The sequence below is a fragment of the Alternaria arbusti genome, assembly GCF_024043155.1.
Source record: "Alternaria arbusti strain BMP 1465 chromosome Unknown scaffold_11, whole genome shotgun sequence".
NCBI classification, from domain to species: Eukaryota; Fungi; Ascomycota; class Dothideomycetes; order Pleosporales; family Pleosporaceae; genus Alternaria; species Alternaria arbusti.
Window position 1 is genome coordinate 21,862 of NW_026249951.1, and position 26,551 is coordinate 48,412.

General features: G+C 52.5%; 10 protein-coding genes across 10 annotated transcripts; 4 read left to right on the plus strand and 6 right to left on the minus strand.

Moving 5' to 3' along the window:
• Positions 1-73: 73 nt before the first annotated feature.
• Positions 74-854, minus strand: J4E86_007601 (uncharacterized protein; the record flags this gene model as incomplete). Its single annotated transcript, XM_051448120.1, has 2 exons — positions 74-262; positions 318-854. 2 exons carry the CDS (start codon positions 852-854, stop codon positions 74-76), a joined length of 726 nt encoding a protein of 241 aa, XP_051300387.1.
• Positions 855-5,094: 4,240 nt separating this feature from the next.
• Positions 5,095-6,968, plus strand: INDA1 (Amino-acid permease inda1; the record flags this gene model as incomplete). Its single annotated transcript, XM_051448121.1, has 4 exons — positions 5,095-5,370; positions 5,423-5,480; positions 5,537-6,660; positions 6,714-6,968. The coding sequence occupies 4 exons, from the start codon at positions 5,095-5,097 to the stop codon at positions 6,966-6,968; spliced, it is 1,713 nt and encodes a 570-aa protein (XP_051300388.1).
• A 2,179-nt stretch (positions 6,969-9,147) lies between these two features.
• On the minus strand, positions 9,148-9,776 carry J4E86_007603 (uncharacterized protein; the record flags this gene model as incomplete). Its single annotated transcript, XM_051448122.1, has 2 exons — positions 9,148-9,328; positions 9,379-9,776. The coding sequence occupies 2 exons, from the start codon at positions 9,774-9,776 to the stop codon at positions 9,148-9,150; spliced, it is 579 nt and encodes a 192-aa protein (XP_051300389.1).
• Positions 9,777-10,291: 515 nt separating this feature from the next.
• J4E86_007604 (uncharacterized protein) lies at positions 10,292-10,936 on the minus strand (the record flags this gene model as incomplete). Its single annotated transcript, XM_051448123.1, has 2 exons — positions 10,292-10,833; positions 10,888-10,936. 2 exons carry the CDS (start codon positions 10,934-10,936, stop codon positions 10,292-10,294), a joined length of 591 nt encoding a protein of 196 aa, XP_051300390.1.
• A 4,098-nt stretch (positions 10,937-15,034) lies between these two features.
• J4E86_007605 (uncharacterized protein) lies at positions 15,035-16,732 on the plus strand (the record flags this gene model as incomplete). Its single annotated transcript, XM_051448124.1, has 4 exons — positions 15,035-15,058; positions 15,115-16,119; positions 16,171-16,534; positions 16,593-16,732. 4 exons carry the CDS (start codon positions 15,035-15,037, stop codon positions 16,730-16,732), a joined length of 1,533 nt encoding a protein of 510 aa, XP_051300391.1.
• Positions 16,733-16,934: 202 nt separating this feature from the next.
• Positions 16,935-17,822, minus strand: J4E86_007606 (uncharacterized protein; the record flags this gene model as incomplete). Its single annotated transcript, XM_051448125.1, has 1 exon — positions 16,935-17,822. The coding sequence occupies one exon, from the start codon at positions 17,820-17,822 to the stop codon at positions 16,935-16,937; it is 888 nt and encodes a 295-aa protein (XP_051300392.1).
• A 641-nt stretch (positions 17,823-18,463) lies between these two features.
• Positions 18,464-19,473, plus strand: J4E86_007607 (uncharacterized protein; the record flags this gene model as incomplete). Its single annotated transcript, XM_051448126.1, has 2 exons — positions 18,464-19,293; positions 19,359-19,473. The coding sequence occupies 2 exons, from the start codon at positions 18,464-18,466 to the stop codon at positions 19,471-19,473; spliced, it is 945 nt and encodes a 314-aa protein (XP_051300393.1).
• A 268-nt stretch (positions 19,474-19,741) lies between these two features.
• Positions 19,742-20,870, minus strand: J4E86_007608 (uncharacterized protein; the record flags this gene model as incomplete). The annotated part of the gene is made up of 3 exons (XM_051448127.1): positions 19,742-20,282; positions 20,343-20,629; positions 20,721-20,870. 3 exons carry the CDS (start codon positions 20,868-20,870, stop codon positions 19,742-19,744), a joined length of 978 nt encoding a protein of 325 aa, XP_051300394.1.
• Positions 20,871-21,768: 898 nt separating this feature from the next.
• Positions 21,769-22,790, minus strand: J4E86_007609 (uncharacterized protein; the record flags this gene model as incomplete). Its single annotated transcript, XM_051448128.1, has 2 exons — positions 21,769-21,996; positions 22,056-22,790. 2 exons carry the CDS (start codon positions 22,788-22,790, stop codon positions 21,769-21,771), a joined length of 963 nt encoding a protein of 320 aa, XP_051300395.1.
• Positions 22,791-24,662: 1,872 nt separating this feature from the next.
• Positions 24,663-25,544, plus strand: J4E86_007610 (uncharacterized protein; the record flags this gene model as incomplete). The annotated part of the gene is made up of 2 exons (XM_051448129.1): positions 24,663-24,981; positions 25,033-25,544. The coding sequence occupies 2 exons, from the start codon at positions 24,663-24,665 to the stop codon at positions 25,542-25,544; spliced, it is 831 nt and encodes a 276-aa protein (XP_051300396.1).
• Between the last annotated feature and the right edge of the window lie 1,007 nt (positions 25,545-26,551).

Here is a 26,551-nt window from a genome sequence, read left to right on the forward strand (position 1 = left end):
GCGTATGTGGCTCGACGTTGGTAATTTGATACTCGAGCTGTACAATCTGCAGCCCGCGGCCGTTCGGAACACTCTACAAAGCCTTGGTCGCCCGGTACCTGCCCGTCTTGAGGTTGAAGGCACGCTGGTCCTTCAACCACCGCCTGTATCCAGCCACGCTACCAATCTTCTCGCCGTAGTAGTCCGGTGGGGGGTTCGCGAGCGAAGAGGCAGTAGGGTCGACGCGGTGACGCTTGATGCGGTTGAAGAAGGCTGAATCTTTCTACACACACTACCGTCAGTATTCGCCATCTCATCACTCCCCAGACGTAACTTACCCGCGTGAATTCGCCCAGCACACCCCTGTAAGCCAGGTTGAAGACCTGGTTGCCGAAAATAGGCCCAATGAGCCATCCCACAGCCATCATGCCCAAGGTGCTCAGTCCCATGAGCATGAAGGGATCGAAGCCGCCCAGTTGGGCGGAGAGGGTCGCGTCATAGCCATTGTTGATCATGGTGGTGAGACCAAAGTACGTCACGCCCACGGCGCCGACTCCCGAGCAGGCCTGGCCGATTCTCCGGCGTGTGCGGCGTAGGGCGAAGAAGGCGTTCCATGTGAGTTGGGGTTGTGCGCCGGGCGAGTTGTTGGCCACGGGCTGTGCGGGCGCAGTCGATACATGGCGTACTATCAGTCTGCTGGGAAATGTGGTGCGAGAGGCGGTGCTCGGGCTGGTGCGCTGTTGTTGTGGGAGCTTGCTTGGTCGTGTGCATGTGGAGAAGGAAGTCACGGCGGCGGTGGATGACGGCGCCAGGATCGCGGGTGGGAAGCGGCTGGCAAAGGCCCTCGCGGGGCACAGTGCACTTCGTGTGAGCATCGTGGACGTGTCGTGGACAACCGTGGGGCGGCGTCGTGAGGTCGCAATCGTACCGCCAACTTTCCGCTTCGATAGATGTCAGTAGCTGCAGATTGCGGGCCTTGGCGATTGCGGAGAAGCGTCCTGCACTGTCGTCGCCGGATTGAGTTTGCCCTGCGCTTTGTGTCTTGCAACGACCTGGACTGTTGCAGCTCTTGATCCGTAGGATTTTGCGAATGCGCTCAACGTTGGCGAGACGTCATTTCTTCATCTTGCTCGGAGGCTGCTGACTCATCCGGTCGGCCATCTTCTCCACACTATGGGTCACGACCATCTCTTTCGAAACTTCTACGTTGTCTAGTCTCCTGACGTCTCACGACACACAATGTGCTTCTTGATTCAGATCAGCACGTATCCTCGATTTTTGTCACGTCTCTAGCTGTCAAGGGCAAGCCACGAGTGGTATGCTCCCCCGCAAGAGCTGTGCAGAATCTGGCAATGAGAGGCGAAGGCATGTGTCCAGTGTGCCTCTTCACAAGCTCAGATCCATCTGATCAACACTTTGTTTGTCAGGCCTTGTTAAGGGCGACCCCATGGGTTGTGCCTGCTACACGCACGTTCAGCGAGACCACCACAACCTTGGAACGCTATGATACCCCTGTACACTATGCCTCGGCGACTGGGGATGGTCTAGCTGCTTTTGGTGCCATGCTTGAGGCTTGTCAACCGCGCAAAGGCTTTCTTGTGAACTTGGCCCAGAGTCTAAATCATTGGACAACGTGAATCGGAAAGACATGCAGGTTGTCATTGTAGGTGCTCAGCTTGAGTCTCAGTCTGTTACCACGGAGAAATCATATTGTCTCTGAACAGTGGCCAATGCCGCGATTCGGTGTAACATGAATGAAGTATATCAAGTCTCGTTATAGTAGCAAGTCAGCCAGTCAAATGAATGATCTGCCAAGTCGAGGTTCGATATCTCCACGTCCTACTGCTGCCCTCTACTTGAGACCAACTGCTCGCTATGCATCAAACTCGTCCCCGCCCAATCTCCCTGAACATCTCCACGAAATGTCCAGCTCCATGGCGCGCCATCCGTCCTCCTACACCACGACGCGCAACCTATCCATCAATGTCTGCATTGGTCAACGCCAACCATGAAATCCCTCCCGTGCCTCCCTTATCCTACTGGGACCCGGACACGCCGTCACCTTTGGCGTCTGACCGCTCAGAAGTCTCGCCGAGCTCACCAGTGAACCCATTCCTCGCTCCGCCCAAGTCCCCAATAGAGCAGCAACACCTTTTCCCAAAGGCAGCACCTCTCCTTCCGGCCTCCCCTCTATCAATCTTTGACAGTCCAATGTCGCCAATGGCAGTCACATTTCTCCGTACACCCACCCCTTCGCCAACCAAAGCGACGTTTCTTCTTTCAGCCTCTCCAGATCTATCCCCCCGCTTCTTGCTCCCACGATCACCGCCTCCTTGTATGATGGGGAAGAGAAGGGTTTCCGTATATGATGTTGTGAAGGACATCACAGAGAGGAGAGGGAGCGTCGCTAGTATGGTGAGGATGCAAGAGATGATGAAGTCGGAATTCTACCAGTCGCTATTCTTGAAAAGACAAAAGGAGATGGGTGGTTATTCGGGGAACGAGAAGAAGGGAGAGGGGACAAATTGGACGATAAAGGGAATGTGGAGACGATTGACTGGTGGCAGAAATGACCGGGAAGTCGGAGTAAAGAGTAGAATTGTACTGGGTGTAGATCGCATGAAGATATCTAGGCCTCAGAGCCTTGTGTCTCGAGTTGAGTTGTTACCTGAGGTTATTGTATGATTTAAAACGTGCCTCCAGAGTCTTCTGCCGTGAGTTTGAAGAACACCCATATGCCGTGTTTGGTACCAGAGCGACAGTTGTTGAGATGCCAGTTCGATACGGGAATCAAGCTGACTGGGAAGTATCCACGGATTGAATGATACAAGCTTGAGTGATTCATTGGCGCGGATATAGAGAGTTCAATGGGAGATAGTGGCAACGGGACGCTGACGAGCTAGCGAAGAATGTGTTGCGAGCCACGGGAGTCTCGGAGCTCGATCGACGTAAAATCTCCAGATGCCATCCTTTCCGATAGGCAAATCAGCTTGTAGGATCTCGTGAGTAATGGCGTTGCGATAACCCGTGGTGCCCGTAAAACATCAATGACGTGTAACCTAGTAATCTCGGTGAGTGGATTTGTGGCGCGAAGCGGGCTCGAGATGCCGTTGATACCGAGTCGTGCGTATGAGCAACCATCTTCAAAAAAAGAGATAGTGTGATTGATGAGCAATGTTGAACATAAGAGTTTGCGACACAATACCTTATGCGCAAACCTCAGGGTCCACTGTGATAAAGGCGTGTAATACGGATGCAGGCGTAATTCTCGGCGACACTGGCTGAGAAACCACCAACTCGGTGCAAGTGGGCTGTCGTGCTGGGTGTCACGGCCGCTTATGCGGCGAAAAGGTCGGTAAGACTTTAGGGTAAGGCACACTGCGGTCTGACCACACCAGACTGGCTATCGGCTCCGCTGGAACGCTGGATTATACCATTGTGACATTCGCCATGGCAGGCGAATGCCAGGGGAGCGACGTCAGGCTCCGTGGCCGTGGTAGGAGTGAGGTTATCTGAGACCAAGACCAAGTGGATGCCGGTGGATGACAGTGGATCCTAGGGTGGTCCCAGGCGCGGATCGAAGCACCCCAACATACGACGCTCAGACAGGTGGTTATCAGTGGAGTCGCGCTAAGAGCAGACGAGGGAGCGTTTGCAATTCGAATTTGACAATATCGCGATAAAGGATTCTGGTAGACCCTGATTTTCTGCGGGCCAGTATACAGTGGCCAGGCTGCTGGATCAAGGTGTTGTGATTGATTTGTCGACTGGTCCGATACGCAACGCTTCCAAGACGTTCAAGAAATTCCAAGCACCATTGGCATACTGCACTAAGATGATTGGGGAAGTAACCGAGCCTGACTCCGTGATTGGCTGCGATTCCTGGGGCAAATAATTGTGGTTTTTCGGGCATCAGCACGGTGGATCTGGGAGCCGGTGCCGTTGGATGGGAACGTTCGCCATGAGGTGTCAAACACGCGACGTCGCACCTCTTATGGAGAGGATTTGGCTGTGTGGTTCCCCCACGCAGTGATAACGGTGTTCTCGAAGCGGGTGATGGAGCGAAGACGGGCCTAATTATCGAGGAAACTGAAACGAGCGAGGGATTGTCGTGCTAGGATGCGAGGTTAGATGGGCAATGTAACGCAATACTGCAGTGCCCATTACGCCCGATAACACAACACACGCCGCAATCACGAGCGCTTGGCTTTGCCTACTCGCGGACTTCGCGATGGCAAGACTGAAGCGCCCCGGAGCGCCACCGATGGAGTGGTTGACAAACAGTAATGTTGGAGAGGCATCGCGTCTCGGGCTAACCGAGGCGGAGATGACGGAAGCGAACGCGCTAGACCGGCCCAGGCAGGTGCACATGGAGGTGGGGCACGTGAGAGGCTTCTCCAGACTACACCAAGTAAGCGCAACCATCCGGCTGCAGATAAGACGGCCGGTATGCACCAACCTCGATTCGCCAATTGGGGCAGCTGGCAAGGAAAGCGGCGTTGGATCCGAAGACAACCGCGGTAGCCAAGGGAGCCCAGCACTGCAATCAGCGTTCTAGAAAGCCTGCTAGAACTTTGCTAAATCTGTCCCTCGCGTTTACTCGCAGGTCGCGCATTCGTTATCAGTCTTGTTTGGGACCAATCTCCGCCCAGCGACCGGGTCTGACCAAAGGGCACCAAGGGCCCCCTCGAAGCTCACACCAAGCCCTATGCGCCACCGGCCGATTTGCTGTTGCGGGGAGGTCCCAAGCTAATCCCAAGAGCCGCGGCGGGGCGCCAATTCACCGTCCTTGTTAGCGCTACCCGCTTGCGGCGAACGCTTGTTCTGGGTGCACACGACCAGCCAACCAAACACGGCGCCAGTCTATCTTTCGTCAGCCTGGCCCTTCACTGTGATGGAGGGGTGCCAAGCTGTCGGCTCGTGCGCCTCGTGCATCAATGAACGGGGGTCCCTGTCGCTCTTTCCGCGAGCCATCTCGAACCTGGACTGGATAAATGTCAATTGCCTCCCCCTCCGCTGATCCATATCTGACATTAAAGAGCAGCCGGTCCCAGGGTCTCTCTCGACTTCATCAGTCTTTTCTACCCCCAGCACTGACCTGTCCAACCGCCCATCATGGACTACGAAAAAGGGACCCCGCCTAATGAGAAGACTACCGTCCCTCACCCGACTGTCGAAAGTCATGCTGAGGAGGCCGCCGACTGGCGCGACCAGGAGGACTTCATGACCCGTAACGGTCTCAACATGAAGTCTTTCCAGCGTCGTCCCCAAGAAGGCCCCATGGTCGTCCTCGACAAGTCCATGAAGACTCGCCATCTTCACATGATTGCCATCGGTGGTTCCATCGGTGCTGGTTTCTTCGTCGGTTCCGGTGGTGCTCTTTCCAGGGGTGTAAGTTGCACAGTATGCGGTCATTTCTGGATATGAACTTACAATTACTCAGGGCCCTGCCACGCTTCTCATTGATTTCTCAATCATGGGTATAATGATCTTCAACGTCGGTATGTAGAGTTCACACTTGTTTTGCGCACGCAAGCAAAACTGACACGGATTGCAGTCTACGCTCTCGGTGAACTCGCTGTTATGTACCCCGTTTCCGGTGGTTTCTACACTTACTCCTCTCGCTTCATTGATCCATCCTGGGGTTTCGCCATGGGTTGGAACTACGTCTTCCAATGGGCCATCGTCTTACCACTTGAACTTCTCGTCGCCGGTTTCACAGTCCAATATTGGGACGGGGCCAAGCCAGTCAACGTCGCTGTCTTCATCACGGCTTTCTGGCTATTCATTTGTTTCATCAACATTTGGGGTACCCTGGGATACGCCGAAGAAGAATTCTGGTCCTCGTGTATCAAGCTTGGTGCAACCGTCGTTTTCATGATCATCGCCTTGGTCTTGGTTCTCGGTGGAGGACCAAGCAACGGCATGTACTCTGAATACTGGGGAGCGCGTACCTGGTACAACCCCGGTGCCTTCGCCAACGGCTTCAAGGGATTCTGCACCGTCTTCGTTACCGCAGCTTTCTCCTTCTCCGGAACTGAACTTGTTGGTCTCGCTGCCGCTGAGACTAAAAACCCTCTGAAGTCCCTTCCCGGTGCTATCCGTCAGGTCTTCTGGCGAATCACCCTGTTCTACATTCTTGGTCTCACCTTCGTTGGTCTGCTTGTCGAGCACACTGACTCGCGTCTCATCGGTAACTCCTCCGGTGACGCCAACGCCTCGCCCTTCGTCATTGCTGGCAAGAACGCTGGTCTGGTTGGATTTGACAGCTTCATGAACGTTGTCATTATGATCTCCGTTGTCTCCATCGGTGTTTCTGGTGTCTACGGTGGTTCGCGTACCCTCACCGCCCTTGCTGACCAGGGTTACGCTCCTAAGCTCTTCACCTACGTCGACCGTGCCGGACGTCCTCTCTGGTCCGTTGCCTTCATTCTTATGTGGGGTCCCCTCGCCTACATGAACTTGGCCTCAACCGGTGAGGTTATCTTCAACTGGTTCGTCTCTCTGTCTGGACTTGCCGCTCTCTTCACCTGGGGCTCCATCTGCCTTGCCCATATTCGCTTCCGCAAGGCTTGGGCTTACCACGGACACACCCTGGATGAGATCCCATTCAAGGCCGCTGGTGGTGTTATTGGTTCGTGGATCGGTATTATCATCATTGTCATCGTTTTGATGGCACAGGTAAGACTTCATCTGATCCCCTTTGTAGTGCATTTTGCTAACATGAACATCAGTTCTACACTGCCGTTTCCCCTATTGGAAAGAGGCTTGGTACTGCCACCGACTTCTTCCAGGCATACCTCGCCATCTTCGTCGTTGCTGCTTTCTGGGTTGCCGGATACTTCTGGAAGCGCGAGGGATGGCTCCGAACTGCCCAGATGGACGTTGACACTGGTCGTCGTGAGCTCGACTGGGACCTCATCAACGCGGAGCGTGCCGAGATTGCCACCTGGCCCGCATGGAAGCGTTTCATGAACCGCATCTTTTAAGCTTGTCTTTGCATGAGTTTAGTGTACGGTCTATGGACCGTTCAAGTGTCCTTGAGTTGATTATCAGTCGATGAATTTTTCCATTATCGACTGATACATCATGTTCGCCTTTCATATAGGTGATCTTAAATGTTAATATACCCCTTCTTTCAACGTTATTTTACCGTGACAGCCATGGCTACTCTGAGATATTTTGTGATTACCAACGACTCATACAGTAGCCTAATCAATAATGCTCCGGCTTTTTCCCATCTGTAACTGGACGACGAAGTGTTGCCCCTTGGCTGCTTTCTCATCATGCGCGCCACACCGATGAAGCTTTCTTATCTTGAGATGGTCTTGCGCTGCCAACCTTCTTAGCTCCAAGATCATCGCCTCGGCTCCGCTGCTCAGAGTAGCCAAGTTTCTTTCTTTTTCTGTTGTGACTGCACCTCAACGAAGGAAAGGTTAAACACCATGGAGCGTACATTACTACAAGTTGTTCTGTTTTGCTCGTCTCATCCAAGTGTAGTCTGCAGAACTGTTCAGCTTTGCCTTGTATGAGATGATCGCGTTGTACAATCAGTCTTGCACAGACACACACAGCAGACGTATATCACATGCGAGCTTGGAAGTTTGGAGACAAGGCAAGAGTTACGAGACTTGTTGTTTGCTAGCGATGGGTAAAACAGTATCAAAGATGCGAATTCTGTTGCTAGTCGCTACTTCGCAGAGTGTGAGTACCGCATACGCTTCGAGAATTGCGCGAAATATCCGACCCCCAATCAAATAGGTCACATCAGGAGAAGGAATCCATGAATTCCTTCACCTCTGGCGCTTGACCACCAAAATGCTTCTTCGGAAGAGTCGTAACTTCCAGACCGTGCAATGATCTCGCTCGACTCACTGTGTTCGCTGTTAGCTTGGTATCACTGGGGTAGATATGGTTTGACGTACAAGCAACGTATACTTGGCTTGGATCAAAAGCCTTCTGCAGGTTGACCTTGACCTTGTCTATTGTCATGCCCTGAGCCTTGTGGACGGTAATAGCATAGCCTGCCATGAGTGGGATCTGAGTCCTGGACAAGAGGCTATAGGGCGTAGTGTCGCCCAGCTCGAGGCTCGAACAATTTGGGAAAATTGTCCTTGTCTGACCGTCATCGAATTTGACTACCGGCCAAGGCTGGTAATTGTTTTCTTCGGCATATCTCCGGATCTCATGGTGCTCGTACGCGGCGTGTGATCCAGCGAGAATTGACCCATCGCTTCCACGTTCTTCACTTTCCTTACGGGCCCGGGGTAGCTTTCTCTCGTCATATTCCTCAAATTCTACGATGACCCTCTGTGACCCGTTGACCAGACCAGCTTCAGGATCCAGATTGTGCTGCAATACAACTCGCATGTCTTTTTTGAACTGCAAGACTGATTCATACCTGTGTTGATCCTGCGGAGGAAAGATCAGTACGATGTCTATGTATGCGACAAGTGGCGACTCACCAGCTCTTTCAGCGTACCATCCTTGTTTCTGAAGTTGTATTTCTTGAACTCTGGGTTCGCCTTACGGTGGTCTGGTTTCAGTTGAAGTAGTCTTTGCAAGCGAACCGCCAAGGTTGAGATGGGAGCGCATTGATGCACTTGTTGTTGATGCGAAGGACGTCTGCTCTATGTGGGTATATCTCCACTGCCCCTTCTGTTGAACACTCATGGTTCAGAAGCGTGTACGCATCATCCTCAGGGATGTCTACATCTGTAACTTGTCAGCACAAGAGTTGTATCATGGCTCTGAAGCTTGTTTACTTCTTCTGATTGACTGCAGAATTTCGACGAACTTGCGATCGCTTTGTCGAAAGATCTTGGTCAAATTGACATTTACGAATCTGCACTCCTGTGATAGTCAATATGTGGTCCCTGTCTGATGGGAAAAAGGCTTAGATTTACCTGCCATGCACTACTACGAAATGCCCATTTGTCAACGTCGTGGAAGACGTTTTCCGGCCAACTCCGATTATCACAGTGATACTGGTCATCATAATCGTCCTCCCTCAAAGGTTTTCCACAGTTGAAACAGTTCTGGAAAGGCTTCACTGGGGCGAGTTGGCAGAACTAGTATCGCGTTAGTCTTTGCATATCCCAAAGTCGCTACTACACTTACGTCTCCTGTAACCACAAGTTGAACGCCACCGAAAGGTTGGCTCGAACCTCATGCCGCCTTCATCACTTCGTTCAGCCGAGTGAAGAAGTTGTTCTCGACCATGCTGATCTCGTCAATGACGAGGACATCCGTCTTGTTCATCCTGTTCCAGACTTGCTTCCTGTGAGCATCTCTTCTCAATGTGTCCAAATCTTTGTTTACATCAGGCACTATCCAGCCAGCGTAAGACCTAACTAGACGTCAATCAGATGTCCAGAGATGTGGGGCTTTACCTCGTACCAAAGCGTGAAGCCACCGACGTTCAACGCGGCGAGGTTTGTCGGCGCACAGATACGGACCTTGCCGAGCGACTTCAGTTCCTTGACAAAGGCCCGCAAAATGGTTGACTTGCCGCAGCCGGCGGATCCTGTGTAAAATACATTATGGCCGTCTACGATAAGATCAACAACTCGTTGTTGCTCTTTGCTTAGAGGAGGCTCAGCTTGGGCGGGTGGGTTGATAGGTCTTGCTGGCTCTGTGTGCGTGCTGGCTTCCGCTTCCGGGCTCGAGTCTAGCTCCACTGGGGCGTGTCGTGACCCTAGCGGGTGTGAAGACTCATGTCGCGCAGCGTCATTGGCTACGCGCTTGCTCGGAGGCGAGAATTGCGATACGGACGCGGTTCGTTTAGGCCGAGGCATGTTGGCTCGCACAAAGGAGACGTCTCGTTCTGCAGGTGTCTGGCATCCCAACAGGGTTCAGACAAGACGCGTCGCGTCGAGCGGTAAGCGCTAAACCTCTTCGCGAAGCCCCACTCTAAGGCTGCGTCATACGTCATCCGCTGCCCGCGACAGCTGCAGCAAAAGGAACATCACAGTGTTACCATCACGAACGTCGCCATGCGATGGAATTATTTAAGCATTTAAAAACCAAGCCGTTGCAAGCCAAGTCTCATGATACAGTCGTCATACAGACCACCTGCCTGCATAAGCAACAGGACTATGACAGAATGCTGTCCCACACTGCGCATGACACAACTCCTTCCCATTTTCCTGCCCTCTCCACCAGCAAACATTTAATCCGACCTGCACTCCTGTCAACGTGCCGCAGCATGACGGTATACTCAAGACTGGACGTACATAACTTTTAACTCATTCGAAACCTAAGTAGAAGCCTGCCCGCCGTGTGTATTACCCTGGGCTGAATCATCAGTATTCTAGTCAACGCGACGTTTTTTGAGAGGCGGCTCACTGAGAGGCGGCCAACTGGAGCTCGCATCCTCTCGCATCTTGTATTGCTTGAGCTCCAGTATGAGGCGATTGTTCTCTTCGTTGAGTTTGCGATTCTTGTCCTTCTCGACGCGAAGCTCCTCTAGATACCTTTGAAGGCGCTTTTCAGGCACCAGCCTAGTCGGTTCTACCTTTGGCGCAGGTGTAGCATCTGGTTTCTCGTTCAAGATATCTTTAAGACCTTCAATGAGGAATTCGACCGTTACGCCCATCTCGAGAGCACCGTCGATGGCTGCTTTAAGATTGTCGAGCGGACCCTGGAATTTGCGCGGAAGACCTCTGGCAGGGTCAAGGTTGGAAAGACGGTCACGCAAAGTCTTCTCAAGTTTCTGCAACTCCTTGTAATCCTTCTCTGGTTCGTCGGAATGGTTCGCGCGCTTGTATGCTGTGGATAAAAGACCGTAGGTTGTGCGACAGCGCCGATAGTCAGCCCTATCGATGGTTTCCGAAGGTAGGAGTTCTTCCATGTCTGCACGATGTCAGTATCAATATTCTTGTCAGCTTTTGAATGCTTTCGGAATACCTTCAATAATCTTGCCAATCTGGCCATGACCGATTTGGGAAGTAGCCATTGCAGGGTAGAAATGCGTGTCTATCGCGGGTTGGAGATGGTTAATAAGAGCGATTATTAATCAGTCGAGTTGAATCAACAGTCGGTACTGCAGTGGCTGGGGTGAGTGTGGTTAAAGTAAGCAGTATCCATGGAGGTGAGTGTGTTTGTGCCTGGATAAGTGGGTCATGTGAAAGCAGGCACGGGAAGGAGTGAGAACCTGGTACCTTCCGCAAGTGCAAGCGCGACCATTCTTGTTCTAGCTGGCTTGCGTCACCTCTGCGCATATGTCATTTTCAATTCGTATATTCGTATATCTAAGCCTTGTTGAGGTCATGAGTGTGAAACGAGTGATGGACAGAATTGTTTAGCGGTGGCGACGCTCCCAGCTGCAGCAACTTCCTCCATTTATAGAAACGAAAGAAAGTGACAATAGCATCTAGGATACAACGAAACGCGATTTTCCTATACTTCATCAAAGAATGGATTGAGCCTAATCTAGTCATCTAGATAAGTCCCGCTGTGGCACATACTTGTAGACTTTTGCCCGCAAGCAATAGTCAGTACCGTCTTTGTCTTGTAGAGATCACATTCCGCCCGAATCTCCTTATCCGACCAGAACCACTCATCTCCCTGTCTGACGTCTATGAACCTGCTGTAAAGATCCTGATAGAAATGGCGGCCGAGGAAAGCCATCATCTTCGTCGTATCTAGAGTATCTTGAGGCGTGGGAGTCGGGATCGCAGCACCAAAAGTATGTGATGCAGATGGCGCCACTTTAGCTGCCACTTTGGGTGGATGCGCTGGAAGCGCGATGCGAGCGCGACGAATGTTATCGAAGCCTACAATCTCCATTGTGTCGAGGACAGTGTCTGAAGCCTGCTTGCTCACGCCGTGAGCTTCCAGCCGACAGGAAAGATACTCGTCAACCCATGATGATAGCTTGGGCCCTTCGCAGCTCATGTGCGCATCCACTGAGAGTATTTCGATTTGTCCACCGGGCTTGAGCACACGCATGCAGTCAAAGAATGACCGAGCCCAATCGTCGTTTCGAAGAACTGTCGCGACGGAACGCGAGATAACGGCGTCGAAGTAGTTATCGGGAAACGGCGTTGGGGATGCAAGTGAAGGAATGTATAGTGTATGATGGTTGAGAGGCGCAGGGTACGTGGTAGCTGGCTGAGTCTTGGTGGTAGAGAGCGTATATACTGTCACTGCAGGGTAATGGTGTGCTAGCATCCATCCATCCGCTGCGGCAGTCAGCATCAATGCGTGTTTCGAGCGGGGCAAAGCTGCAGGACAGACATACCTAGAGAACCATGTATTTGGAGTACCCTCCTCTGATCTGCTGGTTGACTATTACTCAGTAACTCATGCGCAGGTGACTGCAGGGGTTTGTTCTGCGTCAATCGTTGATAGGCAGTTAGTGCCCATAGCCGTTGCTCGAACATAATCTCTTGGAAGCTCTCGTCATCGTCCAAGCCGTCCCACTCTTCGCTTAACCGAGCAGACATGATGCGAGTACCAGCATTCTCCATCTTCGTCAGCGCCCGTGTGAACGGCGTTTGAGCGACTTTGACACTTTGGACACGTTCACTGCTATGTGTACTGCCAGTTCGTGAACCGCGCTCGACTGGTTCGAAATAAGGTGGTCGTGAAACCGGTTGAGGCTTGAATGAAGGTTTAGAAGGGCGAGGGTTATCGAAAGCATCGTCCGAGAGAGCAGTCTCGTACCCCGAAGCGCCCGAAAAGACACTGTGGTTTGAGTGTGTGACGCTAGATGGGTTGGATGAAGCGCGAGAAGTAGTGGAGTACTGTGACTTCCTATCTGCAGCGTGTGTAAGCATGCTATCCGCGTGAGATCACGGCTCGTACATGTATACTCCAGGAGACTACATACGCAGTCATGGTAGTCGAAACCCCATGCTAAGGTATCAAGAAGACGATTTGTACGTACCTGGTATACTGACAGGGCTAAGCATCCCTGGCGTAGGAGGCAGTGCACCAGACGGAGGAGGAGATGGCAGCGGGGGTGGAAAGCATGGCGGCTGGAGTTTTCGGGATGTTTGATCAGAACGCTGGGACAGCGGCCTCTGGGATACTTGATGTTGTGTATCTAGAGGAGCAGTGGGTGGTGCCGGTCCTTGGTCAAGTACGAGTTCAGACTCTGGCTTCATCGCCAGCTCTTTTGGACGTTGTGTCTCCTTACATGTCGACAGCGGAGCGATCTCCTGGATGCCCTTTTTATTATTCTTGCTGAACCAACCGCCGAGACCACTCTTTCCTCCTGATCTTGAGTCTGACGAGCTCGTTGCATCTTGACGTTTGCTGCTGTGCGTGCTCCCGGATGACTGCGAGGTTGCCGAGAAAGACCGTCTGGTCGTATCATCTTCCTTTGCTCTTCTTGCTTTGCGAGCTCCTACTGTCTCGGCATGTTGAGGAGGAACATCAAATGTTGGAAACATGTCGACTATCTCGATACGGTGCCCTCATCGCCTTCCAGGCGGGGATCTTCGCTCGATAATAGTTCATCGTTTCGGCATGTCACAACACGTACCACCTGTTAGGCCAGCCCGTTCGCGGGAAATAGTCTCAATCTCGCCAACTGAGCCGGCTAGCGTTTTTAGCGTGATGATTGCAGTTTGGTGTTGGGTGTTCCAAGTCAGTGGTGGTTGGTGGCCTTACAGGCCAGCGACACTAGGACGCCCGGTTCCCACCGAGAATAGCGCCGAAACTAGTGCGGAGGTCCCCATCGATAACAGGGCAGATGATGATCAGCGCAAGTGACCTTTCCCAACCCACACTTTCGGAACTGACAACCCAAACCAGAGGGGTACTGGACGATGATAGTACCAAGATCTTCCCTCCTCCTGCAAATCGCAACAACACACTCGCGCAAGCATGTCACTCCTTACCGCCTATGCAGCACCGACGCGTACTCTGGAGGCACATGAAGACGGTTTTATCACATGTGCGCCACCAGCCACTTTTAGCGTCTGCTAGATGACCGCTTACCTTCCCCCTTCATGAGAGCCCCGGGAAGCGGCACAGCAGCCATTGGATCGAGCACGTCAAAGCCATCGTTGGGAATTCTGCGACTCGTTAGAACTTCTTGGAAGACCCGACAGTCAGGTACCTTTCGTTCCTGATGTCCAGTAACCAAGTCAGATTCCTCTGCCGATGCGCCATCGGTCTTCGACCCTTTAGACTTCAAGACCGCAACTTCGTAACGGCTAGACTTATTTGCGACATGCACCGCACACAGTCAGCCTCGGCAGCTATGGAATTAATACCGCTGAGATGTTGAAGGAGGTGGTGCAAAGCATACACGTACATGGCACCCGACGTCACTACTACGTATCTAGGTATCGATTGCTTGACTCGTTTTCGCTTCCTGGCTCAGTTGAAGTTATCTAGACACTGTGCTAATGCCAGTGGATTACTCGGTGCGGCCCACAACCCGGAATCCGACGACCACATTTTAGTGGAGGTGACATAGCCAAGGCGGACGGTTCTTCAGTGGCGTATGCGCGGTTGTATCCCACCGAGGGACGGCTTGGATGAGAAGATGAAACAGCAACACACCTAGCCGTTCGACCTGCCATAACGGAACGGCAGATTTTTAGGCATATAGTGTCTTCCACATTCGCTTAACGAGAATCCATCTCCGATCACGGAGGATGCCTTATGTGGCTTACCGCGAACTCATTACGGGATCGTTGCGGGCACCTGCATGACGCGAGCGAGCCTGCTACGCTCCATCCCCTGCACTAGGTGTAGTCTCCGTATCTTCCTCTTTGAGCACGGCAGGTATATCTGGGGATTGATCTCCGTCGTTACCTGGGGTGTCGATGGTCTCGTAGTGCTACACCATTCTATCACACCCGTTGGTTTGCTTTTGGCCTCTCAAAATGGGTTTCATTGAACGAAACAAAGCTGCTCTCAATGATGTGGTTTCCGCTTCATTTGTGGGCAGATATTTTCATCTTGACGGATCAGGGCATGTAAGTCGTTCTTGCATTTCCAACATAGCACGCAATACTGACCATTGAAGCCCAATGAGATCAAGAATGCGAGGTTTACGACAGAGCTGCGCGCTGGACTGACGACGTTTTTCACCATGGCATACATTATCGCTGTGAACGTAAGTCAACCATGCTGTTAAAGTGGTACGTGTGCTAACGAAACCACCACATGTAGGCCTCCGTCCTCACAGACTCCGGTGCGACATGTGTCTGCAACGACCCTGTCGACCCAACATGTATCAACGATGAAGCCTACTCTCTCTGCCTCCTCGAAATCAACCGCGACTTTGTCACTGCTACCGCCGCCATCGCAGCGCTCGGCTCGTTCCTCATGGGCCTCCTTGCAAACCTTCCAGTGGCGCTCGCACCGGCTATGGGCCTTAATGCGTATCTGGCGTATCAGATCGTGGGGTTCCACGGCACTGGTCCCATCGACTACCGTGTCGCAATGACCGCTGTTTTCGTCGAAGGCTTCATCTTCGTTGCCCTCTCGCTCGCTGGTATTCGCCAATGGTTGGCCCGCATAATTCCTGCTAGCATCAAAGTCGCATGTGGTGCGGGAATCGGTCTCTTCTTGACACTGATCGGACTTTCATACTCTGCTGGTATCGGTGCCATTACAGGAGCTAAAGCCACGCCACTTGACCTTGGAGGTTGCCCTACGGAATACCTCGACCCGGATACTGGCTCCTGTCTCTCTCACAAAGCCACCAACCCAACCATGTGGCTCGGCTTCCTTGTGGGCGGTGTCTTCACTGCACTTCTCATGACGTACAAAATCCGTGGGTCGATGATCTTTGGTATTGCACTGGTCTCGATCTTCTGCTGGCCTCGCGACACTTCAATCACCTACTTCCCCCGCACAACAGTTGGTGACAGCCGTTTCGAGTTCTTCAAGAACATTGTCGCTTTCCATCCTATCAAACACACTTTGTTGGCACAGGATTGGGATCTGTCCAACGTGGGCGGGCAGTTTGCTCTGGCCGTCTTCACTATGCTTTACGTCGATATTTTGGACGCGACGGGTACTTTGTACTCCATGGCTCGCTTCTCGGGCGTTGTCGATCCTGACACGGGCGACTTTCCCCGTTCGACTATTGCGTATTCAGCGGACGCTATTGCCATCTCCATCGGTTCCCTCTTTGGATCTTCGCCTGTCACCGCTTTCGTAGAGTCTGGTGTAAGTACCATATCTGACTGCTTTGAGTTTCCTCCATACTAATATCTACAGGCTGGTATCCAAGAAGGCGGTCGCACAGGTCTCACAGCAATTACCACGGGCATCTGTTTCTTCATCTCCCTCTTTTTCGCACCCATTTTCGCCTCCATCCCGCCTTGGGCAACAGGTGGAGCACTCATCTTGGTCGGCTGCATGATGATGCGCGGTGTCTTGGCCATCAACTGGAACTATCCAGGCGATTCTATCCCCGCCTTCGTCACACTCATGTTCATGCCTTTCTCCTACTCCATTGCGTACGGTCTCATCGCTGGAATCATGTGCTACGCCATCATAAATACAACAACATGGGCTCTCGGTGCCATCTCAGGCGGACGCCTACTTCCACCCGACTATGACAACAAGGAATACTGGAGCTGTAAGTCTCTCCATGTACTGATTCCTTCCCAAAAGCTGCACTAACATTTTCATTCCAGTCCGCTCAGATTCGCCACGCGCTCAACCCTGGTTTATCCGCGCCATGAAGGGCGACAAGAAGTTCTGGAGGCCCCAGGATACCGACTCGTTTGAGTTGGAATCTACCGAGGCACGCGTTGAAGCCCACACGAAGGCGTAGATGGATGTTCTCACTGTTGTATGCGCGATAGATCGTTTGCACGCCGTTCCTGGTCTTACGATACCAAAGTTTAGTGTGATTGCGGCTATAGATTCGCTTAGATAGACTAATTAAATATAAACTTGACGACATACAGCTCAACAACTACATGCGTGTGATGACCTTTGAACAGCTAGCTTGTCTTCATTTCGACACAGCTACCCTACTCATAGAATACCAAACATCTAACCTCAATACTCTGCCGACCCGGTGCATCCTCGGGTGTATTCGGATCCGCAAAAGCAGTGTGTGGTGTTCTAACAGCCACACCCTTCTTGCCGTGAGACATACCCTCCCCGAAACTATCATAGCACTTGAGCAAAATAACTTCCTCAGGCGTCATATCTTTCTGGTAGTAGAATTTGTGCTGGTCGTTCGCTGCCACCGACATAGTTTCGCCCTTGACCTCGTAGCCGTCTGTGGAAGTATGGTTGTTTGGATCAGGAAGGACTTCCTTACCCCTATCGTCGACGTCCATGGAGTCGGCGCGCTTAGGGTATAGGAGGTTTGTAGCAACGAAATCGGGTGGCGATGTTGTTCTCCAGTCTATCATGGCGAGGGGATGGTCTGAAGCAGGGTTTTCGATAGGTCGCCAGACGTTGATGATTTGGTAGCGGCCTTTTACCCATTCGTCGGCTTCTTCAGGTGAGAGATGGCGGCGTACACGTGCTTCTGCGGCGGCTTCGGTCTGGTCTACATGGACTTGCTGGACTGGTTGCCTAGGTGAGTTCTTGTCTCGTCTCCGGATCGTGTGGTCGAAGATGACGACCTTTTTCACGCCTGGCAGCTTGTTGCGTAGTAAGGCTTCGACTTCGGCGTAGTAGCCTTCTCGTACTGCTGCGTCGTCTGTGAAGGCTTTCTCTTTGGCGGGATATTGGTAGACGGCGAAACCGGAGTTGTCGGTGTTGAATTTATGTTCGTGGCCGCGTAGATTGTGGACGGATCGCTCGTGCCATTTGTGCGAGAAGCTGGTGCCAGGTCCGTCTACCTTGGCCCAAGGCTTTCCAGTATAGGAGTTGGTGTCGATGTGGGAGAAGCTTGCTGTCGTCATCTTGGTTGTGTGAGGTTCAGACTGGAGAAAACGGGTTTGCGTGTGGCTTCCCAGGTACGGGCTGTAGGAAGCTGTCTGATGTAGCTGTGGAGAGGGGTGGCTGTAGCTGGCTCGGGCTGCTCTTATGAAAGTCGCAAGTCTTGTGGCAATGCTCATAAGCGTGGTTCTATCGTGATCAGGTTGAGTGGGGTTCTTAATTGAGAAGTAAGAAGGAGCTGATGCTGCAGGTGTTTATGTACGCTCCACTGCTTAGAAATGATACATGACGCCATACTGAAGTTTGGCCGATGTGCTCATGAACTAACCAATCAGATTTCTCCTTCACGCCGACCGTGAAATCGTCGTGAGCAGTCGCGTGCTTTGGTGGCGAACACCATGCTACGTAATAGGCTACATCCAGACTGTGCGGACTTTTCTTATACCCGATTGGCTGCAGGCGACTTCCCCGCAACCCTCAGTTCGGCTTCAACACGTGTGCCGTCACTGTCCGATGAACTTCTGTCTCCTCTCCCACGCCAACCTAGGAAAACACTGAACAGCCTAGAGCCTACGTTGATGTTGGGTCACCTTCTTTGCAAGTTTTTGTCCTGATGTAGTTTGCAGACCTGTTCAGTTTTTTTCTTCTATGTGGTGCTCCCATTATGCCACGACATGCCGTTAGCGACGATGACGAACCACTCGAGGACAAGACGGCTGCTCTTACGCTCAAGAACAAGAAGACGGAGCGCATGAAGCGCAAGAACGCGACGAGACAGCAGAAACGCGACGCCATCGTAAACATCACAAAGTTGCCGACCGAGCTCATCCTCGAGACGCTCAAATATCTCCGTCCCCACGACGTTCTCGAGTTCAGCTTCGTCAACCACCGCTTCCATAGCATCGTCGAGGCCAACGCGAACGTCATTGGCGACGCCATCATCGCACGCCGCTACAACATCCTCATCAAATGCCTCCCCACGCCCCGACTCCTCGCCGACGTCGACGCACCGATACAGACCCTCCTGATTGACCCCGCGCGCCAAAAGCAACTCAGCATACACAACCGTCCATACCAACACATACAATCGCCAGATCCATGCCAGCTGTGCACATGTCTGACCTGCATCCTAACGTGGAATAACCTAGGCCTAGTCCTAGACTTTGCGCACTGGCAGAACCACCTCGACACAGGCACCCCGATACCCATCATACCGCGCGGGCAGTCACCAGACTGGAACCAAGAGCTCGTAGCGCGCAACGCACGTATAGCGCGCAAAGCGGTAGACAACTCGCTATGGCACGCGGCAATTCTAGAACGGCACCTGGAAAGTACCACGCGAGCTATACGGCGGCACTCGAGGAACAGAGGGAATAAACGTGTCCATGTAGAAATGACGGAAGCAGATGCTGCGCAGGAGACGGATGCCTTTTTGGCGAAACATGGACCGCCGAGTCTGGAGTTTCCCTATCAGCGGGATGAGTATTATATGCTGTAAGTCATTTAATCACCCATATCATATGTGCATTTAGGCGCAAGTTTTGTTGACAAGATGCCAGGGAAGCATACCTACCCAACCGGTGGTGGAGGAAGCAAGAAGCATATTGGTTCTATACGATCAATGGGCAACACGAGCGCGACTTAGAACTTGTCCAACGCTTCGCGAAGCGGTAATGCAATACCTCGGGCTCTTCGAGCCCAGCACAACACTCACGACGGTGTCATGGCAGATATCGAGGCTTTGTGTTGTGGAGTGCTATGCGAAGAGATGAGTATTCGTATATAGAAGCCATTCGCTAAAGCGCAGACAACGTATGAACCAAGTCCAAGAGACAACGCCTAGCCCAACCGCAATCCCAATGCAAGGTGACCTACTCGAAAGCAAGAGAAGCGCTCATATGCAGAAACAATGCAACGTTGCTGTCCTATCCACAGTCTACCTCTAGTTCAACCGCTCCGGTCCACCACTAAAGCTATACCCACTCCCGCTGTGGCTGGGCGCTCTGTCCATACCCATACTACCAAGAGGCCCCGCAGCAGCCTCTCTTCTAAATTCTTCATATCCGCCCGGACTCAACGCGTCCACGCCGGCAGCTATGCTCGCACTGCTGTCTCTGTACTCTGCATACGGAGGCACAGCTCCCCTGCCACCGCTGCCATATGTTCCGTTCCTATCCTCGCCCCAACTCAGTGGCCGGCCGGGGTGCCTCCCCTCATCCGTTTCCGTGCTGTGCAGCAACGCGTATTCGTCTTCTTCTTGGTTCCCGCCGCGGTCGGTGCGGCGATCGAGCGAGTCTGAGGAGTCGCGGCCGTTTGCGGTCTCGATCTCGGTCGACCAGGCTGCGTCCTTCGGGTTATTGTAGGCGGAGTCGCCGGAGGCGTAGTGGGTATTTTCCGAAGAGGATTGGTAGGGCATGACGCCTTCGCGGAGGTATTTGTGGAGGTAGTAGCCGGATACGCCGGTTGTGATGGCAAAGAAGAGGCTGTATGAGGGTTAGTAGACGTTCTGATCTACTCGACACCGAGGTTGCAAGGGTGCTTACAAGACCATGACACCGACGCCTACAGCGGCCTTGCTGACCTTGCACTTGGCCTCATCTCCGTATAAGAATGTTGTGCAGTTGCGGTCGTCATCTGCAATCTTCTCCTTCTTGGCTCCCTCTTTGATACCGTGGGCGTTCCACATGGCCACCGAGATGAAGGCGGCGAACCACAGGATAGTGTATAAAGCGTCGACGGCGAGGAAAGCGTAGGCGGAGGCGAAGCGTTGGGCGCGCGACCACATGGGTACCATTGTGAGGTAGATTATGGCGGGAATGGAGACGAAGCACTGCGAGCAACCCTTTGTCAGCCATGTCCATATTGACGTAAGAGACCATCTTGAAAATGATACTGTATAATAAGGACAGAGTGCAACTTACCATAGCAAAGAAGTACTTTGTAGGTCCCTCAACGGGGCCATCCTTGGTCATGACAGCGATGGTAAGACACGCGGCTATGAAGACGAAGATGGCCTGGAAGACATGTGCCACCACCTTGCACTTCTGGATGTACGACTGCGGTATCCGCATCTTGTGTGGATGTGTCTATGTCCCCGATCTCAAAGTCGTAGTATGCGTGGAAGGGCGCGGAAAGGCCAGAAGGGTGAGCGTAAACAGAGATACGTCAATACGGGTAACCTCCGGTTCTACCGAGTCTGCTCTCTGCGTCACGCAAATTGCTAAACAACAAACAACGTCTTGGATTCGTATGCGTAAGGAGATGCGAAAACAGAGCCGCGAAAGAATGTCGTAGTCTCCTCGGACAACAATGGAAGGGCGCAGCGTCGATGTCAGACACGGTTCGAGTCTCAGCCTCACTGCTTGGTGGATCCCGCAAGCCTGCCAAACTGCCCAGTCGCGTTCCCGCCGCGCAGCCCGCTTCTTCGCTTCTGCAGGGTTTGTGCCTAACCCGGCAACCACACTGTAGCGACGCTGGTGGATATTAATAGAGGGCGAGAACGGGTACCGAGTGAGTTAGGCGGTTTAAGGGCTAGGGATGGGCGTGCCTGGTTGAACCGTTTGGCGTTGGCGTTGGTCGCTGGTTGCTATGGGTGAGGGCGATGACGTGGGCTCTGTCTAGGCGACTCTTGTGTATGCACTGCGAGACTGGAACAATGCTGCGGTGTTATTGCTTGCGAATATGTCGTGCATTTCACATATATTCATTCACGCTTGCGCATTCCTTAATCGATGAATGTGCCTTGCCTAGACACTTGACCTCGTGTTCGTTCAGCTTTGCAGCTCACAGCCTCCGCCTAGGCATCGCACCACAGCTCGAGAAACGCGCCACCACAGGATTCTTCACCGGTACAATGCTGATGCTTCAACGGACTTTCACTCTCTTTGCGCATAGATTTCTTTCGCCTAGCGTGTGTACACAGCGAGTTCTGTCACTATGATCCGTCTGTCACGCAACAACAACAGCATCTCAAGACCAGTTGGCATGCTCTTCAACCCAGTTATCCTTCTCCAAACCGCCATCAAGTAGGTATGCCTGAGCAGTCGCATTGCCCCTCCACTGCCACTCCAGGTATGCGACAGCCGCTTTGCCCTGTTTTCCACCATTCGTAGCTGCAAAGGTGCCGTCGTGGCCAGTATCGAGGTTGGCCCTCAACTTGGGAGTACCCGTGTTCAGGAGAGCGTAATCCTTCGCCGACTATCGAGAATTAGCATTGATAGAGACCGGGAACTGTCTGGTCTTCAAGGTAGACTCACGGTATTGTACCCCATGTCTTTCGGTCCTCCTATCAAGTACACCATAGGCACCTTGAGCTCTTTGAGTAGGTACCTCCTGTCATCCTGGAAGATGGCAATGTTGAAGAGCATGATTCTCTTGACTCTGTTATCGTGATACGCTGTCGACATGGACTCGAGACCTCCACAGCTATGGCCCGCTGTCGTGACTTTAGTCAAGTCGACGTTTCCGTATTTCTTCGCTTTGCCGGCGAATGCCCAGTCCAGAGAATCGCGCATGTCTTGTACTTTGGACTGTTGACCAGCTTGGAATCCAGAGCCGTCAGGTGTACCATCTGCAGCGATAACGTATCCATAGCTGGCGATTTCTACCAACAGCCGCTCGTAGATACCGGCATTGAGGCCGCATCCGCCGTTACCCCATGCGATAAAAGGGAGGCTAAGGTTGCCAGTCGGAGGGGTCTTGGGTGCAAAGATGGTGTGTCTCGGTAGTGTAGAGTCGGTCAACATTTGCGCTGGGTAGGGTCCCGAGCCAGACGTCTTCGCGCCATTTCCTTTGGGGGACTCAGGGCCGGTTCCACCAGCGCCGGTATATTTGGGTAGCTCGGACAAGGATACCGAGAAGATACCGCCTGCGAAGTCGCCATCACCTTTAGCAGGGAAGTTTCCAGGTGCGGGCGTGAACGTCTGTGCCAAAGCGACATTCAAGACGCTGGGCACAAGGCCAAACAGTGAGAGCAGGGCGGAATTCAGCATGTCGGCAGCAAGTCCAGGTGGGTCATCGAGTCGTGGTCGCTATTTCAGCGGCAGTCCTTTTCATACACCCATCTTATATATGAAGATCTAGCGGTATGCGTATGCACAATACTAGTCCTTTGCGCAAAGCCCACTCTGTCAGGTTTGCCGCATCGTGGTCGATCTGACCCATTGACGATACTCGAATAGATGGGGAAGACCGCCAAGGAGACCGAAGTAGATTAATGGTTGATTGGCAAAACACTGATTGAGGAGAAAATCTGGGGAAATCGAATGCATGTTAGTGGGGACCAAGAGTCTCGGATGATACTTCGGTAAATAAACTGGTGATGAGTTGAGCCGCGGCAAGCGTTTCGTTAGTTGCTCAATATAGCCGCTGGGAACCCAGATCTTCGCAAAAGATCAGCACTCAGACCTGCGGTCAGGTTTTCTGATCTTCATTTGCCAAAGAACTGTGACTCTGGCCAAGGTGTCATGCACAACACGTTAGAAGCATCAAAGACCTATAGCAAAGAGAGGGAATGAAGTTCTCGCGAAAGAAGGTAAACCTCCATGTCAAGGGTTATGTATGAGCCCGAACCACGTACTGTTCCATTGACGCAGTAGCGAGGAACAGCAGTTTAGCCTGACTTCATTGTCATCGTGCAAAAACGTGTGCATGTCCTGCCAGACGTCGCGATTCGGACCTGCTGCGATGGCGGTCAATTGTGTCCTTCCGAAGAGCCGCAGATTGCTCTATAGGCCGAGTCTGAGAAGCTCAGCTCGCACGATGACTGGTGACGTTTCTCTTGGCAATTGTATAGAGGATGCGACGATGAAAACTTGACGCGTCCTTCAGCCCCATGCCATGTATGTAATGCTGTCGAACGCGTTGCGTTCAAGGCCTTTCGCGAATCCAGCCGACGTGTCGCGCTTCCAAACGACGTCCATTAAGCACAGGCAGTGCTAGGAGGCTAGTCTTTGTACTGACGTATACAAGCTAACAGTGGTGCGACCGCTTCCTTCCGACGGGTATGCTCGGGGGGTGTGAACAACGCGTACTTCGTATAGCGGTGCTTTTATGAAACGTGGTAGCCAATCGCATCTCGCGCGCGCTCTGAGAGATTGTCGTCGAGGAGCGTGATGACTGAACGGCCGAGATTCCGCGATTCCATCTCCTGCTGTCGCATCGATACGATGCCAGTCATGTTCGCTACACCAGCGGCAGCTCTACCCATCGCAAGTCTCGGTGTCATCGGGATATGTAATAGACATCACAAAAAGGAAGTACAGCTGCACGCTGTGCGACGCAGGTTGGGTGGTTGAGGAAGACAGACGGATCGCGTGCGCCGCATTGAAGCTAAACCATCGCTTAAGCAGGCCTCGGCTGATCGGCGGGATGCATGGCACGAGCTCAACCCTCACATGCCCTCGTCGACCGCATCGCAATGAAGCCATTCTGATATTTGACAAAAACCATCGACCATCTGTAACACCATCGCCACAAGGCTTGTCGAAGCGCCTGATGCGCTTCGGTAATCACTTGGCAGCTCGCCAACCCGAAGAAGCTGCCGCTCGCGTACGGTGTGCTATACTAATCAGAGTCGCCCTTGCCCGCCTCCTACTGTTTTGTAATCACCAGGTTACAATGGAAAAAGCTGGTTCCCTTAAAACAGCGCTATGGCATTGTCCTCTGCGGACAAGATGTACTCGGAGTTAATTTGCGTAGCTTCAGCGAGGGAGTCGTAAAGCCACCGGCTATGATGGTTTCGAAGGTTTGATTAGGCATTTTTTCTCCAGACTTCTCCTGGGCGTGCTCACCCCACGCTTACTGACCTCTCTGCATAGCTAATACCTCGCTACACTGTTGATGCCAACGGGCAGTGGAACCATATGCCTTCGCAGTTCCGACATACCATACCATCCGAGCGCTTCCCTGTCGAAAAGGGCCGATACGTGCTGTACATCAACTACGTCTGTCCCTGGGCACACCGAACCACCATCGTACACGCTTTGAAGGGGCTCGAGGATGTCATAGACTTGGTCGAGGTCGATGCAAGGGACGCATCGCATGGCTGGTTCTTCTCTGGGCGTAGCGGGCCCAAGAAAGACCCCGTGTCTGGCGCGAGATGCCTGAAAGAGATCTATCTGAAGGCGGACCCAAGCTTCAATGGGAGAATCACCATCCCTTTGCTGTGGGATCAACGCCAGGGTAAATAAGTTTGAAGGTTGGAGAAATAGATTGTGGGTTAACATCGTTTAGGTACTGCCGTCAACAACGATAGCGCCGACATCATCCGCATCCTGTTCGACGCATTCGACCCTCTTCTTCCTCCGGAGCGTCGCGAGGTCAACAAGGGTGTGGCTGCCTTCAGACCCCCGCATATTCTGAAAGAGATGGATTGCCTTCTCTTATGGGTATTCGACACGATTAACAACGGCGTGTACAAGGTCGGCTTCGCGACATCGCAGGCATCCTATGATGAACATGTCAGCAAGCTCTTCCAGTCGCTGGATCGTCTAGAGGATCATCTTTCACAACCCAAGCACTACCCCTACCTTTTTGGGCAACATATCACCGAGGCCGACGTTCGCTTGTACACAACACTCATCCGCTTCGACGTGGCGTACTATCCCTTCTTCAAATGCAACTTGAAGATGATACGTTTGGACTATCCGCGTCTTCACGCGTGGTTGAGACGTCTTTATTGGAGCGATGGGCCTGAAACAAATGGTGGCGCTTTCCGGACCACCACCCATTTCGATAGGGTATGAGGGGAGATCCGAAATGTCGCGGGATCATCGCTAACTTCATCAGATCAAAGAAGGATACGCATCTGTGACTGCCAGTAGAGGCGTTGTACCGATGTGCCCGATGCCTCCAATCATGCCCTTGTAACGACCGCTACCTTTGTAATGGCAGCGCTTTATTTTCATTCCACTTTGCAGATCACCTACATGGTACTCTGACTGCATCGATGCGACTCGGCTTACTTTTCTTTTGGAACCTTCATCAATGTTTCGGCCTGGGCAAGATTCTTGCTCCTACATACCCATTATGCTATCTTTTCCAGCTTACGCACCCGTCATCCCAGACAAACTGCCAGTCTCTGACGTATGCAATATCTCTCACGCATCGACTGCCTAGTAGATACGTCCTGCTTCACCAGCGGTATACTCTAGGTAATCCAAAGGTTTAAACAACTTGCTCTCCTAGTATTCGTGGTCTAAAGCACTGTGTTCACCCCTCTCCTCGATCATCTCCACTTCGTCCTTGTCAGGCGATGACAAGATCCTGCTATTTTGTGCCAGGTTTCGGTCTGTCGACTTGTGTAGCGCATTTGCGCTTCCGGTGTTGTCATCCGCTATTGTCACTGGCGGATCATGCTCATCGCGTGAAGTTTGCTTTTCATCTCGCCCTGGGGAAGTCCACGCTGCTGTTCGGCTGCGAGTTGAATAGTGAATGCTTGCGTGAAGTGAAGATCATCAAGCAGTTGTGTGCCGTCGGCATCGGAGTTGCGATCCGTGATCGCACTTTCGTGATCATATATGCGTCATCTTGGCTTCGTTGAGATGCCATCTCCTCCACGCAGATGCACCTTCTTAGGTGAGTGTGACTCGCCACTGGGGCTACGCTCAGCTCTTCTTTTAAGCGGCGATTCGCTTTCAGACGACTCTATCATACTAGATGAGAGGTAGTATGCCTCAGGGTTGTGCGAGATGGTATCCTCCTCATCTACGTAGACGATCTGTCTTCGCATCGGCTCCTCATCCTCTATAGG